The sequence below is a fragment of the Lepisosteus platostomus genome, chromosome 17 (genome assembly GCF_059453375.1).
Source record: "Lepisosteus platostomus isolate fLepPlt1 chromosome 17, fLepPlt1.hap1, whole genome shotgun sequence".
In the NCBI taxonomy this organism is placed as follows: Eukaryota; Metazoa; Chordata; class Actinopteri; order Semionotiformes; family Lepisosteidae; genus Lepisosteus; species Lepisosteus platostomus.
In genome coordinates, this window is record NC_142627.1 from 15,007,833 (window position 1) to 15,025,444 (window position 17,612).

Sequence of the window (17,612 nt, forward strand, 5' to 3'; positions counted from 1 at the left end):
GGAAGGACTTATGGATACGACGCGCCACCTGCAGCATTAAAACGTACCAATCCACCCTGCAGATGATGTCACTCTTTTACACATTTCGATTGAATGATAATAAAACAAAATATCTTGATGAGTAACCCGTGGAAGTTTGAACATTAATCCGCGGTAGGCTATAGTAAAAGCATCAAATTGTACAGTAAGTATATCATAAATGGCATTTTTAAAAGATGCGGTTTCATGTATCATTTAGTATGCGATGTTACAGTCATTTAGGGTGTTTACGCGGTGTATGTACAAAATGATCGGTGAATGCAGTATTGAAAAAAATGTTCAGCTTCTTTCCTCGATGAACCAGCAACAGCAAAGCAATATATATTTAAAAAGAGCAGCTGAGTAGGATTACAACTCACATTTTTCATCCACCTATTGTCTTGTCTTGACTTGTTATTCGTAATAAGGTCAAACCGATCCATATTGACGGACTTTTTAAAACAATTAGTAATTGATTGCTTGTTTAACTAATATGAAAATATATGTGTAAGTCAGATATGCAGTTTGTAAATTTGTGCACAGGAGAAACATGTCGTGGTGCAAAATAAGAAGAAACTCTCACACCTGCGTAAAAGCCAGAAATGCTCCTGATTTCCTCAAAACAACATGCACTTTATTATGTCTATGTTTTGTCTATACCTGAAGAGAACTTTGTGACAAAGTTTGTTTTTTTTTCCTTTTTCCACTATTCAACCATTCATTATCAGTCAGAATCTTATTCCTGGTAAGGGTTCTAACAATCTGTATCTTATAGTGTAGCTTTTCTGCTTATGTTCTTACTGCATTTAAAACAGTGAACAAGAGACACTTTTTCATGCAAAGGATTATGGGAGTATGAAACAAGCTAATCAGCAATGCTGTTGAAACTGATTTTCTGTTTTATCTCAAGAAACAGCTGTATAAGCTACTCGGATCAATTAACTACTAACTACCAAACAAGTTAGACTGTCCAAATACCCTCCTCACCTTTTTAACTCTTTTCTCTTTGATGTATTGAGACATAAGCAAAATTTGCATGGCAATACTCGCCCCTGAAAAACTTGAGCAGTGATGGCATGTTCACCCTCTGACATATTTTGCAATACTAGTTTGCATTTCTGAGACAAGAATTTGCTTTGGGACATTTTATATGGGTCTGTCACCACCATTATCTGACTGAACTAGCTGGGTTGCTGTCTAGAAATATAAAAAAAGGTGGGAATGTGTGATAAATGGTAGAAGATCACAATCTGAGGTAAATAAAATTATGTAACAAACTCTGGACTTTGGCAGCCCTTTGAACTATAGGCTAGGAAAACAGTCTAAATATGTATGTCTTAAGCCTTTAAAGGCCAAGACCATAGGGGCACCCATGATGTGTTATGGGTAAATTCCATAATTTAAGTACTGTGTAGCTAAAGACTCTGCTGCCATTTTAGAGATTACCAAACAACAACATGGAGATACTCAAATATAATGTGCATTTCAGGACTCAAATCTCCTTTCAGGACTCTCCATGTGTCTCAGTGGTGATAGATACAGTATACAGCATGTCCCTGCATAAAGACATAGTCCAAGAGTTGTTTTTCAGCCCTGAAAGGTGTGGACATGTGCAAGAACTTGAGCTTGGAATGAGTTAATGTCTCCATGGGTATAAAATTCATCAGCAGTACTCAGTTTTTTATAATCCGAAAATGGTGATTTCAGAATATGATCTGTTTACTAGTAATACAAAAACAGCATTTGTAAGTAATACATTTCAGCCAGACACACTACATTTATAAGAATCAGATGCTCCTGTGGCAGAAATGCTGTTGTAGAGGCGATGCCACTCACGTCACAATGCCAGACATGCCAAAACACAGAAGAGAAAACCTGGATCAGTACACACTTGACCCAACAACATTACTCATCCTCTAGCCCTCCATCTCCTGTGATTGCAATGACATGTTCTACAGCTGAATGATTCCATCTGTTGCTCCAATACCTCCTGCAGCAAATCACCCATCTGGTGGACCTTATAGCTCTGTTCCTGCAGTAAGAACTAGCCTGACTCAAAGTAAGTCAAATGACCCAAAATCTGACTCTCCCCCAGGCAAGGGCAACTGCCCAATTTCCTGTGCCTAAAGAACTGCCAGATTCACTGTTGTGTGCTGTGACTGTTATCAGTGAGGCCTGTGAGAGCATCTTATGCAGCCATACAGACACTGACAAAGTTTGTCTGTCTCACGTGACCAGGATATACAGAGAAGGCTTCACACTTTGCAGTACATTTTTTCATCGTAATGCATAGTAGCCAACACTTTGAGATTGTATTCTAGTCTGAGAGTCTGCTACCGCACTGAGCATTTTTTTTAATGTATGATGATAATGCATTTATTATTAATTCATATAATACGTTCATCATTAAACTGTTTCTTACACTCCCTCCAACTCAAACCGAAACTGAAATTACAATAAAGCAGGCCAGTGAACACAAGAGGGCACTCGCCCAAAACTATGCAGAATTTGGAAAACTCAAGATATTTGTAAATGATACCACGCATACGGCCTCCATTGCTTGCGAGAGCCGGCTGACCAGAGCGGTGACGTCACCGCCCTTCTCTGTGGATAGCAGGGCTGAGGGGAGATTTCCCTTCGGTTCAAGAGGCTGGGTCCCTGTTGAGTGACGCTGGAGGCCCGGGTTCGAGCCCCCGACGGTGGGGGGTCGGCCTGATGCGGTGGCGACGAGGGCGCCCACGTGAGCCCCGGAGCGCTACAATACGAGTGTATTCCAATATTAATCTTTGGTACAATAGATGGGGTCACTGGTGTATTTTCGCCGTGTGTTTAGAAAAGTGGTGCTCATTTTATTTTATATTTCAGTTGTTTACTAGTTTACCAGCTTGAAGACAAAAGCGAATATTCAGTGTCTTCTTTTTAAGGGAACTTCTTATCATAATCATTAATGAATCATTAGTTATTGATTTTTTAGTCCTAGGATACGATATTTTTGCATTTATTTGCTTAAACACAATTATGAAAAAGAAAATAAGAAACTCAGTCTTCCAAAATGAATATGACGTTATATAAAAAACAAAACTCAGCTTTATCTTTAAACTCTTTTTTTTTAACAAACGTGACAGCAACACAACAGAATAATTCCTTCTTGTCGCGACAATGCCTTTACAATGTGACCCGCCCAAGCAGGGATTTTAAAATCGGTCAATTACGCAGTTGCTAAATGCTTACACAGGTGATGGGTGTGTCAGAAATTTGGCATAAAAGCGACAAGCCACCAGAGCGGTAGGGCCAGTGTTTTGTTTGACAAACAAAAGTACCAGCACTAAATCACAGGAGAAGGTAAGTATTTTCACCTCCTATTTCAAGTGGTTTGTTACCTAAAGAACAGAATGCTACGCACACGAGGGATCTTTCTGAGGAGTACACTGCATTAGATTTTGCTTATTATTTGATTGTTGGTGCATTTCCTGATCCTTATCGCGCTTTGGCTTCGAAACAAATGCTTACAGACCTGTATAGAACGAGACCAATTATTGCTATATGTGGAGATTTGTGAAACGCTTTTATTATAAAGGTTAATATGGTAAAGCAGATAAATTGTAGATATTCTTTATGAATATCATTTAAACTTTTAGGCTTCGTTTATATACATAGTGTGTATGTTTCTTGTACTTGTATTATACAGTTCAACTTCCTTTATTGCGTGATATGGAAAAGACCCTTGCAAAAATCGTTAGAAACTGTTTCCTGACTTTTTAAAACTTCCTGATTTTTATTTTGTTATGCTATAGCATACTAAATATATTTTCAGTGATGGATTGACTGCCACCATTAAAATAAATTTATCCTTTAATATTTAAAGACTTGTATTAAAGTGATGGAGACTAGACTTTGAGTTATGTCAACATTTCTAACACTCAACATCTCCAGCTCATGAAATGTTCTTTGGTTAGAATGACTCTGTACACTTTGTGATGTTAGTCTTCATTTTTTCTTTTCAGTTTATTACTTCAGACTAATCAAGAAGCATGGGATTGGTGTGGTACAGTTTCTGTGGGCTTGTGTGCTTTGCATTCCTTAAGGCCTCCACACAGATGGTGGGGGATATTCGAGAGGCTTCTGTTGACGACCCAGGAGTACTTAAAAGTGCTCAGTTTGCTGTTGATGAGTATAACAAAGCAAGCAACGACGTGTACCTCAGTAAACTAATTGAGATAACTTATGCAAAACAGCAGGTAACCAGCATTTCTTCTTCATCATTTCATTTGTTGTTGTTGTTGTTGTTACTGCTTTCATGACATTTCTTTACATTTCAATAGGTTGTTAATGGGATTAAATACTACCTTGGTGTTAAACTGGGACACACAGAGTGTGAGAAAAGGAACTTCTCTGATGCGTGTTCTTGCAATTTGCCTCCCAGTCAAGATCAGGTGAGAATGGGTTGCCCTCCTTTTGTATCGTTTAGGCACATTAAAAAGTATTGATATTTGGAATACATACCTGTTGAAATTGTTTTTGCAAAATAACTGAGTTTCTTTTTTTCCCTTGCTCCCTTTTAGACAATATTTTGCCGTTTTGAAGTTCTAGTAGTTGCCTGGAGAAATGAAACAACCCTGTTGAGTATGAGCTGTTAGCCTGAAAGCTATTGGAAAATTTGCACACAAGTGTAAATGAGCTATGTTCAGAAGTGGAAGAAACTTGAAAAGCACCTGTTTGAAAACTATTAATCTATTTCCTTTTACCTCTTTTGCAATGTTAATGGTGTTCCCTAATGTTCAAGCGATCTGCATGTGAACCAAATTGATTTACTTTTACTTTTCTGCAGTTTTAGAGTTGCAAAGAAACTTTGTAATGTATTATGGAATTTCACTGGACAACTTCATTTTCACATTCTGTTGGCTTATGTTTACTGCATATCTCTTTCTGGCATCTTTGAGAAACCAGTTTCATGGCATGTTATTCAGACAAAGTCCTGTAGTACACTTTGCAGTGAGAACTATGTTTAACTCTGTTATTCCTTTCGAGGAGGAAACACAGCTTTTAAAAATGTCAACTGATACAATAAATTCTGCTTCAAAAATTGTAAGACTGGTTAATTGAAGACCATTGCCTTATGCCCTTGTTAAATGAAGCCACTGGTGTTTAACTTGCTGATTTAATTAAACATGGAACTTTTTCTCTTAATTTCTTAACTGCCCATAAGTGAAAGAATTTACTGGCACCTGAAAGTGACTTGGTAGACTGTCATTATTGGGGGAATTACTGATTTATACAAGTTTAAAAAAACTCCTAAATTTTTTGAGGTTCCATTGGCAGAAATTGTAGCCATGCATCTCTCTACATTATTATTGCATATCTGGATACTGCAATTTTCGTTCATCTTTTTCAAAATCCAGACATTAAATCAGGGAAGTGGTGATCTAAATGGTAAAGAATCATCCACTGGGATTTTGATCAACTCTTCTTGTAAAGCCTGGATCTGCATATCTTGTTTATTGGTCTATGAGCTATATTGACCATTCTTGTTCATTCTCCAAATCTTGCATAAAGCTCAAATTCTCATCTTGCAAAAAAAAAAGTCATTGCTACAGGAGTAGCATGAGGATGTGTGTTATCACTTAATCTGCTCAGTCACAGGAATTGATCAATTTACAGCCATGCACTCATGTTTCATCAATTACTGCCAGTTGAGTTCTCTACTGATTGGACCCTGTGCCTCCCTGTCAATTGGTCTGCTGTACAGAACAGTGCTTTTTTCCACGTGTCTGTACTATATTTGCAGTTGGAAGTTGGACTAAGACACCTCAGTATATCGGTATACCATTGATGGTAAGAAGGCACGGTTGTCTTGATAAGCAGGACATCCTGGTACCTTTCCCTTTTTTTTTTCTACACCAATGTTGATATACAAGAAGTTAAATCATCAGATTACCAGTGCCCAACCTGTTCTCTCAAGCTCTCAAGGTGATTTTGTGCTTATGCAATAGTGCAAACCACTCCCAATTGTTTCAGTTAGGAATTATCAATTAAAGGAATTTCTAACAAATACAGAAAAATAACAGTAAGGATGTTGTTCTTCAACTCCACCACTCTAACTTCTAATCTTTTATGATGTCCTTTCCCCCATTGCCCCAAAAAAGTAAGATCTATGCTTGCTCAGGTTAATTTTCTTTAGCATTCCTCATCCAGCCCATCTCCAGCTTTGCACCCTTGGGTCATTTCACTTGACATGGGCTCCTAACATCCTCGTTCTACAGCCAGGTGGTTGGACCTTTATTCACATTTCAGTAAACATTTTTGCTTTTTATGGCTGGGTGTTATTTTTCATGAAATCTAAATGATGCCTAAACTGGTTCATATCTAAGGTGTGAATAAAATATATTCATAATTTCTTTTGATACTAAGCATATATATATATATTTTTAAAGGTAAAGGCTTTGATGGAGACTATAATTTGCATTAAAAAAAAACATTAGGTGATTTTATAAATCTCTCTTCAATGTATAAATGGTACATAAAACATGTTATTTTCATCCAGGTACTTTAATTTAAGGCCTAGTGCTTTTAGGTAGTATTGTATTCCTAGGTGTCATATATGTTTCAGATTGTGTCATGTTTAGGGATTCCATTACACCACACTGTATCACTACAACATGGCTCGAGAGTCCTGGAATCAATTCAAACCTGGGTGTCTTTGTGAAGTCTGCATATTCTCCTCTTCACCTTGTTTAAGCTGCTTGATTCAAGTGGTTGACTTGCCACTTTAAATATTCTAATTTGGAGCCTTTTTTTTCCCAGTTCAAGCTAGACTGACTGTGGGACTATAGTGAAACAAAACCCAATTTCCTTAATAGGACAAATAATTTTTCAATATTTTCAAAGTACATCACCTTATGGGGTAAGGTAAATACAGTACTTCTAAGAGGGTTAAGGGTCTTGCTCAGGGGCACATCAGAGTAGGATTCTACTGCCTGCTACAGGATATGAACTGGCAACCTTCCAGCCAAAGGTGCAGACCCTTAGCCACAGAGCCACCGCACCGCCCTACTACATAAATAATACTGAAGAAAGCTCCATTCCTTCAGCGTGGAATAAACCTTTACTTGTTCCTTTGCAGCCTACACATGCAGATGCAGCTACCCACTTGTACTGAAATAATGCCGATGATAATGACGTTCATAAGCGCTAGGGGGAGCTAATCAGATTTAGCGTTTCTTTCTCTTGACGTGGCGAATTGTAATTGCCGGTGACATCATGAAGGACGTTAACCAATAGCGTTTGAGCTGAGGTGGATTTCCTAGACCGGTAGTAACACGTCATTCCACGGGCGTCCAAGTAGCCGGTGTTCACTTCACATTCCTTTCATTCCCAGAGTTATTCCTTCAGTTTGTGTTTTTTTTAATTGTTCTTTCATTCCGATCTTTAGGTGTGATTGACAGTAGTTTCTGTCGTTTTTTTTCACGTTTGTCTTCTTTTGAAGGTAGGTTCGGTTTCTTAGTATTTGTAGGCCGCTGATTATCTCGCTAAGCCTGCACCTAGCCTAACATTGATCCCTGTATAGGAAGGTAGGAAGTGGGGTGAGGGTTAATGGAGTAGAGCTTGCGAGGGTTAATAAGTACCGTGTTTTAACCTTGCCCGATGTATAACAACTACAGTTTAGCAGCAAGTTATAACATGAGTAGAGTCTTGTTCTCTTTGTACAAATTATATTTGTAGGGGGTTAAATGTAAGATACTACTGTGTGTGGAAAACAAATCACTAGATGTGAAGAAGGAGAATCGGAATCGCAGTATCAGTTCTTGAAATTGTAAGAGATTTCCCGTATTTGGAAAACCAGTGTAGCTGTTGGGGCAACAGCTTTATTACCAGTTTTTAAATTAACCAGGTTATTGATAGTTCAACATAAAATATGGGAATCTGTAGTTGGTGCCGACCCCAGTTATGTCTACGCCAACATCCTGTTAGCAGGGAGTGGTGTTTGGAAAGGGGAGTCTTCCCCCCTGTTAAATTAGGTTATCTTGTGGCTGTTATCTGTCTGTATTGGGCAGTTCGGTTGTTGCCTTTTGTTTACTGGTGGCAGCTGTTAACAACCACTATTTTCGTAAAGCAAACGGATATCGTTGTTAATTCAAACTTAAAACCGATGGGATTTGTTTACCTTCAGCTGAGACTTGTGTGTGTATATATCCATTTTTAATAAACATGATCTGACAAGCGTAAATGTGAAAACTGACAGGCAGAAAGAGAACGTAGCTCGTTTACTAGTATCAAGCCAATTAAACCGTGAGAACAGCATCAGAATTTAGCCGAGTAGAACATGTTCTTATTCCGTGGAGTAAAGATTCGGTTCATTGTAAGGAATACTTGGTTACTAAGTGGAATTATAGAACGACCATCTTGTTCTACGTTCGTGAACTGGTAGACTTTATTGAACCATATGGTTGCTGTTGAGAAATGCCCTAGGCACCGGAAAAGCGTATTTGCTGGATTTTGTTTAGCACAGGTGTCCTTTCTAAACTGAAAATCCAGGTGTGTCAGCTCTGACGCACTACCTGTCTAAAAATATCCAATTGAAGACGGTTTTACATCCGAAAACCTGTCTAACAGGTTTATTTTGACATCATAGCTGTTTCTTGATTTGTCCATTACGTGCTAGTTTCTGGACTATTAAAGTCACAAATATGCTTTGTAAGTAGCATTTTCTTTGTGGACCTGTACAGTTAAGGAACGGAACCGTAGTACCAGAAAGCTGTTCAGCAGTTGTGTGGGTTGTCATTATTGGTATGTAAATGCTGTCTTCTTTTTGACATTTGATCATAAGACCTAGCTGGGTTTCTTAGTAGTATTTACCGCTTAATAGATATTTTCATACGGAACAGAGCTTTTTAATTTAGAATTTTTTTTAAATTGTCACGAACTTAAAATTGGCTGGATTCGGAAAGTTATTGAATTGGTTTATATTTGTGGTAGTTGAATTAACCATTTTGAATTTTTATTTGTGTTCTGTGTTTACTCAAAAGTAAAACTGTAATAGGTTGCCCTTTTGCAACTCTTTATGGCTTTACGTTTTCTTGCCCAGGAGTGTCTGCACTATGAAAGTTTTATAGTTAACTTAAGAGGTGCCTACAGTAGCAATGCAGGCCAGTTGAATAATTAAGAGCTCTAGTGACTCTGAATGTTACCAAAGCAAAATATTGAGATGAACTTTTCAACCTATTATGGATAGATTCAGGGTGAGATAAAATGACTGGGAAGTGTAAGTCTTTGAGAGAGTTCAGGTGAGATGACTCCCAGAGTTTAATATGGGAATGTGTATCGCACCCCTGGAAAAAGTGAAGCACAAGACAACTGTAATGGTAGATGATAAAGAACATGCGTTTTTTTTTTTTTTGGTGGCATCATTTTCGAGCGGCTCAGGCTTATGATCTTGCTCTTTTTATAGCCTGTCAGATCTCATGGCAACATATCAGGAGTTCATCCAACAAAACGAGGAGCGGGATGGGGTGCGGTTCAGCTGGAACGTGTGGCCCTCGAGCCGTCTGGAGGCCACCAGGATGGTGGTGCCCCTCTCCTGCCTCTTCACCCCTCTGAAGGAGCGTCCCGACCTCCCTCCTGTGCAATACGAGCCCGTGCTCTGCAGCAGACCCAACTGCAAAGCTGTGCTCAACCCCCTCTGGTATGCTGTCTGTTAAAATTTCAGCCATGACATTTCTGTGTAATCATACCCACTATGACGTTTTCTTTATGAACCGTTTCACTGGAGTTTCTTCCAGTACTTTCACAAGGTAGGACTGACGGAGCTTAAACAAGAATCCTCAGCTTTGTCTTTTCTGATTCAGAATTGATTTTCACGTTTCCTTTATCTGTGGTCCTTTGGATTACTTTGAACCTCATAAAACTGGATTTTGAAGACCATTATATGCCTAAAATTATGTAACATTGGAGAATTCAAGATACCCTTTTCACTTAATTGGTGTAAATGTAACTGTTTTTTCGCTTTACTGATGGTCTTATCGGATGCAGTGAACAATATACTTTATACAATTTTTTAATTTTATGTCAGTGAAAGGATTAATATTAAGGTAAAAGGCACTAAAATGTTCCATGCAAACAAACTAATTCAATATAAGGTAGTGTGAAATATTCTGGATATTTAGGGGGACAAGATGATCTTTATGGACAGAATGATTTGATCTCATCTGTGGCCTTTCTGATGTTGGGTATGAGCAGTCAGTTTAGGACTGGAGTAATGAACTAGCTTAGGAAAGGTTGAGATTTGCATTGGCTGGTTAAGGTAGCTATGGAGGCTGGCCCAGATGGAGTTACGAAATTCTAAACGGGGAAGCACCTGCCCTGGCTTAGGTGTTGTGTATAATAGTTGGCAAGGCAGGGGTGAATTCAGAAAATATGGAGCATACTAGTGAAAAAAAAAAAGCCTCTTATTATGTAGGGTGGTCCATTTGCGGTTCTGCAGGGCTCGTTTTCTAAGTCTCTTTAAAGCAACAACATTTGAATACCTGAGAGACGTTTATAAATTGGTCCAGTTATGACCACAAGGAACAGGTGTTCATTCTGTGCTGAAAAGTAAAGAAAAGAAACACACATTTCATCAGTGACGTCTTCTTTCTCACCTGAAGAAGGCTCCATAGCCAAAACGTCATGTTTCTTTTCTTTACCTCTCAGCACGGAGTAAACCTTTACCTTTTCCTTTGCAGCCTACCATGCTGACGCAGCTCCCTACTCAAACATCTTCAGTTAGGCCAGTAATGAGCTGGTTTAGATCTTTAACATCAGTTGGAATAGAAATGTAAAGAAACCAGCCTTCCAGGAAGAGAGGCGTTTGAGCGTCATACATTTTTTTTTTTCTTACACCTGTTCCGCAGTGCAGGGTAAAACTATTCAAGCAATGTGAAGAGGTATGTCACAAATATACAGCTGCTTACCCTTTTTTTTTGCAAAGTGACGGTGACATTTATTTTCTCCTCTTTGCAGTCAGGTTGACTTCAGGGCCAAACTGTGGGCGTGCAACTTTTGTTTTCAGAGAAATCCAGTGAGTATTTAACTAATCAAATACAAAGGTCTTCTGGTGTGGTATCTATTTAGCTTAGTGTGAAATCAGTAAAAACTTACTGTGTTTACACTTGTTTTTCTTCTACAGTTCCCCCCAGCATATGCTGGTATATCAGAGGTCAACCAACCAGCTGAGTTAATGCCACAGTTCTCTACTATTGAATACATTGTACAGGTAAATGTATGCACCATTTATTACTTGTAGAAACTTGACAGGTCTTAGGAGTTCTGTTATGGTTGTGATTAAAATAAGTATAACGGTTAGATGACTTGTATTTTCCAAGTAAAGTAACCAACTTTCAAATAAATTTGTGAAATCATGGTCTTAATGCTATACATGAGCAAAGTGGCTTACATTTTTATTAAAAATATTACGCAGACAATCTGTGCTTGTTAGTTTTTATATTTTTGTAGTTCTGCAGACAATGGTCTGTACTGAGACTAATGATTGTTTGATCTTACAGCGTTGTCCACAGACTCCTTTGATCTTTCTATATGTTGTGGACACTTGCTTGGAAGAGGAAGACCTTCAGGCCTTGAAGGAGTCTTTACAGATGTCTCTGAGTCTCCTGCCTCCCGATGCCTTAGTAGGCCTGATTACCTTTGGCAGAATGGTGCAGGTGCATGAGCTTAGCTGTGAGGGCATCTCCAAGAGCTATGTTTTCAGAGGAACTAAGGACCTGTCTGCTAAACAAATCCAGGTCAGTAGTTAGACATTGTAGGTAAAATGTCACATGCATAGGTATATGCCAAAAATTGTTTTGCACTTTCAAAGGGTGTTAAAGAAATACATGTATTTTGCAGGAAATGTTGGGCCTTATGAAGCCTGTAGCACCAGTGCAACAGGGAAGGCCTGTTCAACCTCAGGATGTGTCCGTCTCCAGCAGGTATTGTGAAAGCTTTCAGATGTTATTGTAGTCCAAGAACCATCTCAGTGAATTTGCATAAGTTGAATATTTGGCAAATATGTATATTTGAATTATGTTAAAATCTTGACAGTTTTTTAGTCTTCATTTCATTCAGTGTGAAGAAAAAAACATTTTGTTAAAGGTGGCATCTAGAATATTGTTTTCTTATAACACATTTATTTCTACAGTTTTAAGATCTTTCTTTAAAAAGGTATTGATGTGCATCTTAAATGTTGCTCTAGGTTTTTGCAGCCTGTGCATAAGATTGATATGAATCTCACTGACCTGCTTGGGGAGCTGCAGAGGGACCCCTGGCCTGTACCACAGGGAAAACGACCCCTCCGATCTACTGGAATTGCCTTGTCCATAGCTGTGGGCCTGTTGGAGGTAGGCTTTTTACTTTATTTATGTGCTCCTAGTTTACTCTCAGGTGTATGGTGTCATTCCAACCACTTATTTAGGTTAAATCTTAAAGCATTGAAAGTTACAAAAGGAGATAATTAAGATTTGACATTGTCGTCTGTGAATTCCAGGTAGTTCATGGATGCTTTAATCTGTGTTGTGACGCACTTAACTATTTTCTTGTGTTAAATGAAAATCATCAATGCGTTCATCTGAAATGAAATGTCTTAAATGTCTGCTGAATCTTTACTAAGAGCTCTTCACTGTTTCAGGGTACATTTCCAAACACTGGGGCACGTATAATGCTCTTCACTGGTGGCCCTCCAACTCAAGGTCCAGGAATGGTTGTTGGAGATGAGCTGAAGACCCCAATTCGCTCCTGGCACGACATAGAGAAGGACAATGCACGCTACCTGAAAAAGGCCACAAAGGTATGACTCTAAATTGAAAAGGGGGAAATTGTCCAACCACAAGTGCTTAATAGTTTTATAAAGGCTTGATTTTGCAGCAGTCTGTGATCACATTCTTAATAGGTGAGTGCAGGTGGCAGGTGAATTTGAATGTCATTTTATATTTAAGGATGCGAATGTATTAACATGAAACTGAAAATGTATCTGTTACTGGGCTGGTTATTGTTAATTATTTTGTGTTTTATTTTTATTTTTCTCTGCAGTATTATGAAGCTTTGGCCAACCGTGCTGCAGTGAATGGTCACTGTATCGATATCTATGCCTGTGCTTTGGACCAGACAGGTCTTCTGGAGATGAAGTGCTGTTCAAACCTTACAGGGTACTGTGTTGCCTCCTGTTATGCATTTATACATAGTTTGTATACAAATTGTAAGAAATTGCAAAGGAACAAACTAATTTAACGTTACCAAAACGTTGTGTATTTACACAGTCATGTTAAAAACTAGTGTAGCCTTTGTATTTTGCATTTTAATCTTTTGTCAGTTGTCAAAGACCTGCTCTAGTTCATTTACCCATAAAAGAAATATTAATTCTGTAGTTCTTTTATCTACGTTTTCCTGTAGAGTGAGGTTAACTAAATGTAAAAAGGTTAAAATCGTTAAGATCATGTGCAAAATTAAAGTAGCTGTTTTTTTCTTTGTTTTAGGGGATACATTGTGATGGGGGACTCTTTCAACACTTCTCTTTTCAAGCAGACCTTCCAAAGAGTCTTCAGTAAAGATTACAATGGTGAATTCCGGATGGCTTTTGGGGGCACTTTGGAAGTTAAGGTAACTTATTTTCAGTTGCTCTACAGACTCTCGGTTTACATTTTATTTTTAATAAAATTCCAACTAATAAAAAAGCAGGAAGGTGTATGCACAGTCGTGAAGGTTCATTGATATTTTTTTTTCACTTTTTCAGACGACAAGGGAAGTCAAGGTTTCTGGAGCAATTGGCCCCTGCATTTCCCTTAATGTAAAAGGACCATGTGTGTCAGAAAATGTAAGTCTTTTGTATTTTGTATCTGTTTTAAGAAACATGAATTTGCTGCCCTCAACTGCACTCTTCCGTTTTCTTCAATGTTAAAGCTCGTGTCCTAAAATGCTCTCTTGTTCACTTTTGTCAGGAAATGGGAGTGGCCGGTACAAGCCAGTGGAAGGTGTGCAGTCTTAACCCATCCACAACACTTGCAATGTATTTTGAAGTTGTTAATCAGGTATTGATTCTGATTTCCATGTATAATGTTATAAGGCTTTTGATGCTGAGGTTTAATGTTCCTGTCACAGGAAAGGAAAATTTGCTTATAGAATACAAAGAGCACAAAGAAATGAAGACCTCTCAGATGTATGTGAGATTGGGTTGCAGTTGTCTGACTAATGGTTTTGTGTGTCACTTTATAGCATAATGCACCAATACCTCAAGGAGGAAGAGGAGCTATTCAGTTTGTCACACAGTACCAGCATTCCAGCACACAACGACGAATCAGAGTTACTACAGTTGCTAGAAAGTAAGTTTATGTGAAATGGTAAACATTTACCGTTTTAAAGACTTGTTGAAAGCTTACAAAGAAAACTATTTAACACAGACTTTCTAAAGGTTTGTTATAATTAAAGTTATCAAGTTTGTCCCATATAATTTAAGGGATGGTTGCATACATTGCAGTTTTTAATTGCCTTTTGCAAAGCCATTGGGATGTGACATTGAGATGTGATTAAAATGCATTTTAATCTTTGGGGAAAGGTTAATGGTTTGAAATGACAGGCAATAAACCTTATAAGCCTCCCACTGAAGCTGACAATTACTGTTCATTTCCTGAGCTATGTTTAGCCTTCACTAGGCCTGAGACAATGTTCAAAGTTCATTCTATGTTTAAATGGCTCTTTATTGATCTGAAAATTTTAGTGCTTCTACTTTTTAACTCAAGGAGCATTTGTAATCAAAAAGCTTTAAAACCTCCGTTAATTTAGTGTGAAAAACCTTACATCTGCCAAAAGTGTCCTTACCAATCTAAATACTCATATATCCTAATTTGGCTGGTTTCCTTTATCTAGCTGGGCAGATGCACAATCCCAGCTTCAGCACATAGAGGCATCATTTGACCAGGAGGCATCAGCTGTGTTGATGGCACGACTAGGTGTATTCAGAGCTGAATCTGAAGAGGGACCTGATGTCCTCAGATGGCTTGACAGGCAGTTAATAAGGCTAGTAAGTATTAGTCTGTTTACATTTCAATCTAAATTGAACCATTTCTGGTTGTCTATTATAAAATTTGTTCTCAAACATGAGCAAATAGACGGTGAAATTTACTTTCACATTTTATTCATAAATCTATATTGCCTTTTCTTGCAGTGTCAGAAGTTTGGACAGTTCAATAAAGATGACCCTAATTCTTTCCGGTTGTCGGAGTCATTTTCCCTCTACCCACAGGTAAGGATATGACTGTTGAATATTAAAGCTATATTTTGAGGTTATTTTATTTTTTATTTTATTTTATTTTATTTTATTTTATGGCACGTTTTAATTTTGACATTGTGTGAACCATACCTTATAAAATGTCTGTATTTTATAGTTCCAGTAGTATTGCAGTTGGCATTAAGAGGTTTTCTATGTACCTTTGTAGAATTCCATGTAGAAATGATCAAACTATTAATGTTTCCAACAACTTCTAACCGTTAGTTTCCATTTTGTTTCTAGTTCATGTTCCATTTGCGGAGATCACCATTCCTTCAGGTGTTTAATAACAGCCCAGATGAATCATCTTACTACCGCCACCATTTTGTAAGACAGGACCTGACGCAGTCACTGATCATGATCCAGCCTATTTTGTATTCCTACTCCTTTTATGGACCTCCTGAGGTGAGTTTTTGGATCTGTAATTATTTCTGGTATGTGGAGTATGTATTTGTTTCTTGTCTCAAATGACAGGTTTGTTAAAATGTGTGTATTTGTTAGAATATCACTAACTGAAGACAAACAGCCATGTACATTGGAATGAATGAGACTATCTCTCATGTGTTGTTGCAAATTTGTCTTTTAGCCAGTGCTTCTGGATAGCAGCAGCATTCTACCAGATAGAATTCTACTAATGGACACATTCTTCCAGCTTGTGATCTACCATGGAGAGGTAATGCATTTTGAATGTAATGGTTTTACACATAGTGAATGGGGGTGGTAGCTAAATACGTGTGCGTATTTGATAGTCTGAACTAAAGAAACCTCAAATGTTTTCTCAACAAGACTTCTAAGTTTTTTTGGTCTTATTCATGTTGACAGACCATCGCACAGTGGCGCAAAGCTGGCTACCAAGAGATGCCAGAATATGAAAACTTTAAGCAGCTGCTTCAGGCTCCTTTAGATGATGCCCAAGAAATCCTGCAAACCCGGTTCCCAATGCCTCGTTACGTTGACACAGAGCATGGTGGCAGCCAGGTATGCATTTTTGCCTACTGAATGTGAGGCATGACACCGGAGATTCAACTAAAACTCCAAAATGATTGCACACTCCTGAGTAGATGTGCATGTTTATCATTAAGATTTCAGTTTGTTTCTTAATATTATAATAGAAATTGTATTTTTTAAATAATTTTCATTAGCTTAATTATATGTATACCTAATCATGCTTTTTTGGCTCTGTATGTAGGCTCGATTTCTCCTGTCAAAAGTGAACCCATCACAGACTCATAACAACCTTTATGCGTGGGGACAGGTGAGTAGTTCATAGTTCATTTCAAAACAGTGAATGGTCACATTCCTCAGAAATGCACAGGAGAAAAGGTTTTACTAAATGAGTTTTGGAAATGTAGTATTGTTTTGTTTAATTGATCTACATTATTTGATTTAAGAGAAAATATTTCGGTAAATGGAAACCTTATGTATTTTGTGACGAGTGTTAATTATATCTACAGTGGAACCAAATTCATATTCTGGTTTTTGTGTTTTGTAGGAATCCGGAGCGCCCATCCTAACAGATGATGTCAGTTTACAGGTGTTCATGGATCATTTGAAGAAACTGGCTGTTTCTAGTGCCTCGTGATTGCCATAATCTGCTGAAGGGCTTTTTTTGTGGGACCTACTGACATTTCAAATTAAGACACTGAAATGGTTTTATTTTTGTAACAAATAACTTATGGCATGAAAAAAACGACAGTTCTAGAAATGTGAAAAGGGTCAACCATCTTTTTGCATTCTTCAGACCTTTTTATAATTCCTTTCTTTTTCACCTTAAGGAAATTAGTGAAGATTAATTGGTTTAGATATAGTAAGCTTAACTGTACTATACTAATTGTTACAGAAACCTTTCTGTATATTTCTGCAAATTAAGGTATTATATAAAATGCTTTTAAGAATAGCAAGTTCTTAAAAAGTGTCCTCTTGAGACCATCGTTGTGAAACCATTGTCATTATAGAACGTTTTCCCTCTGGTTTTGAAAAGGTAGATGACTTGCTCATTGTTCGATGACAAGAGACATGCAACATAATGTAAGGTTTAGGAAAGTAAGTGTTAATTTCTGCTTTGCACAATGTGAAGATCTTGCAGTAATTGTATTCCACTTGTGGGTTTGTGAATATTTCAATTGTCTATATTGTAAAAAACATCTTTCTCTGGACTTGTTTTAGTTCTTTGCTTCCATATTAGAACAGATAAAATGCAAATAAAAACGGAAAGGAGTGTCATTGTATTGTTTGGGCAAAAAGCTTCATTTATAGTAAACAAATAATGATACATTAGAATCTACCAATGGCATTTTCCATGCACAAT

General features: G+C 37.7%; 2 protein-coding genes across 4 annotated transcripts; both read left to right on the top strand.

Annotated features, from left to right (window-relative positions):
• The first annotated feature begins 60 nt into the window (after positions 1-60).
• LOC148646218 (cystatin-2-like) lies at positions 61-5,101 on the top strand. 2 transcript variants are annotated; one of them, XM_088609730.1, is made up of 4 exons: positions 61-184; positions 4,023-4,256; positions 4,341-4,451; positions 4,581-5,101. In XM_088609730.1, the coding sequence occupies exons 2-4, from the start codon at positions 4,050-4,052 to the stop codon at positions 4,653-4,655; spliced, it is 393 nt and encodes a 130-aa protein (XP_088465856.1). In that variant the 5' UTR covers positions 61-184; positions 4,023-4,049; the 3' UTR covers positions 4,656-5,101. The 2 variants fall into 2 exon arrangements, with proteins under 2 accessions (XP_088465856.1, XP_088465855.1); XM_088609729.1 differs by lacking the exon at positions 61-184 and adding an exon at positions 3,205-3,360.
• Positions 5,102-7,308: 2,207 nt separating this feature from the next.
• sec23b (SEC23 homolog B, coat complex II component) lies at positions 7,309-17,527 on the top strand. Of its 2 annotated transcripts, none has more exons than XM_088610614.1 (20): positions 7,309-7,501; positions 9,464-9,697; positions 11,014-11,071; positions 11,180-11,266; positions 11,556-11,792; positions 11,896-11,978; positions 12,242-12,386; positions 12,674-12,832; positions 13,075-13,190; positions 13,518-13,641; positions 13,775-13,855; positions 13,980-14,069; positions 14,254-14,360; positions 14,905-15,058; positions 15,203-15,280; positions 15,548-15,709; positions 15,891-15,977; positions 16,127-16,282; positions 16,494-16,559; positions 16,797-17,527. In XM_088610614.1, exons 2-20 carry the CDS (start codon positions 9,477-9,479, stop codon positions 16,884-16,886), a joined length of 2,301 nt encoding a protein of 766 aa, XP_088466740.1. In that variant the 5' UTR covers positions 7,309-7,501; positions 9,464-9,476; the 3' UTR covers positions 16,887-17,527. The 2 variants fall into 2 exon arrangements, with proteins under 2 accessions (XP_088466740.1, XP_088466741.1); XM_088610615.1 differs by lacking the exon at positions 7,309-7,501 and adding an exon at positions 8,650-8,802.
• Positions 17,528-17,612: the final 85 nt, after the last annotated feature.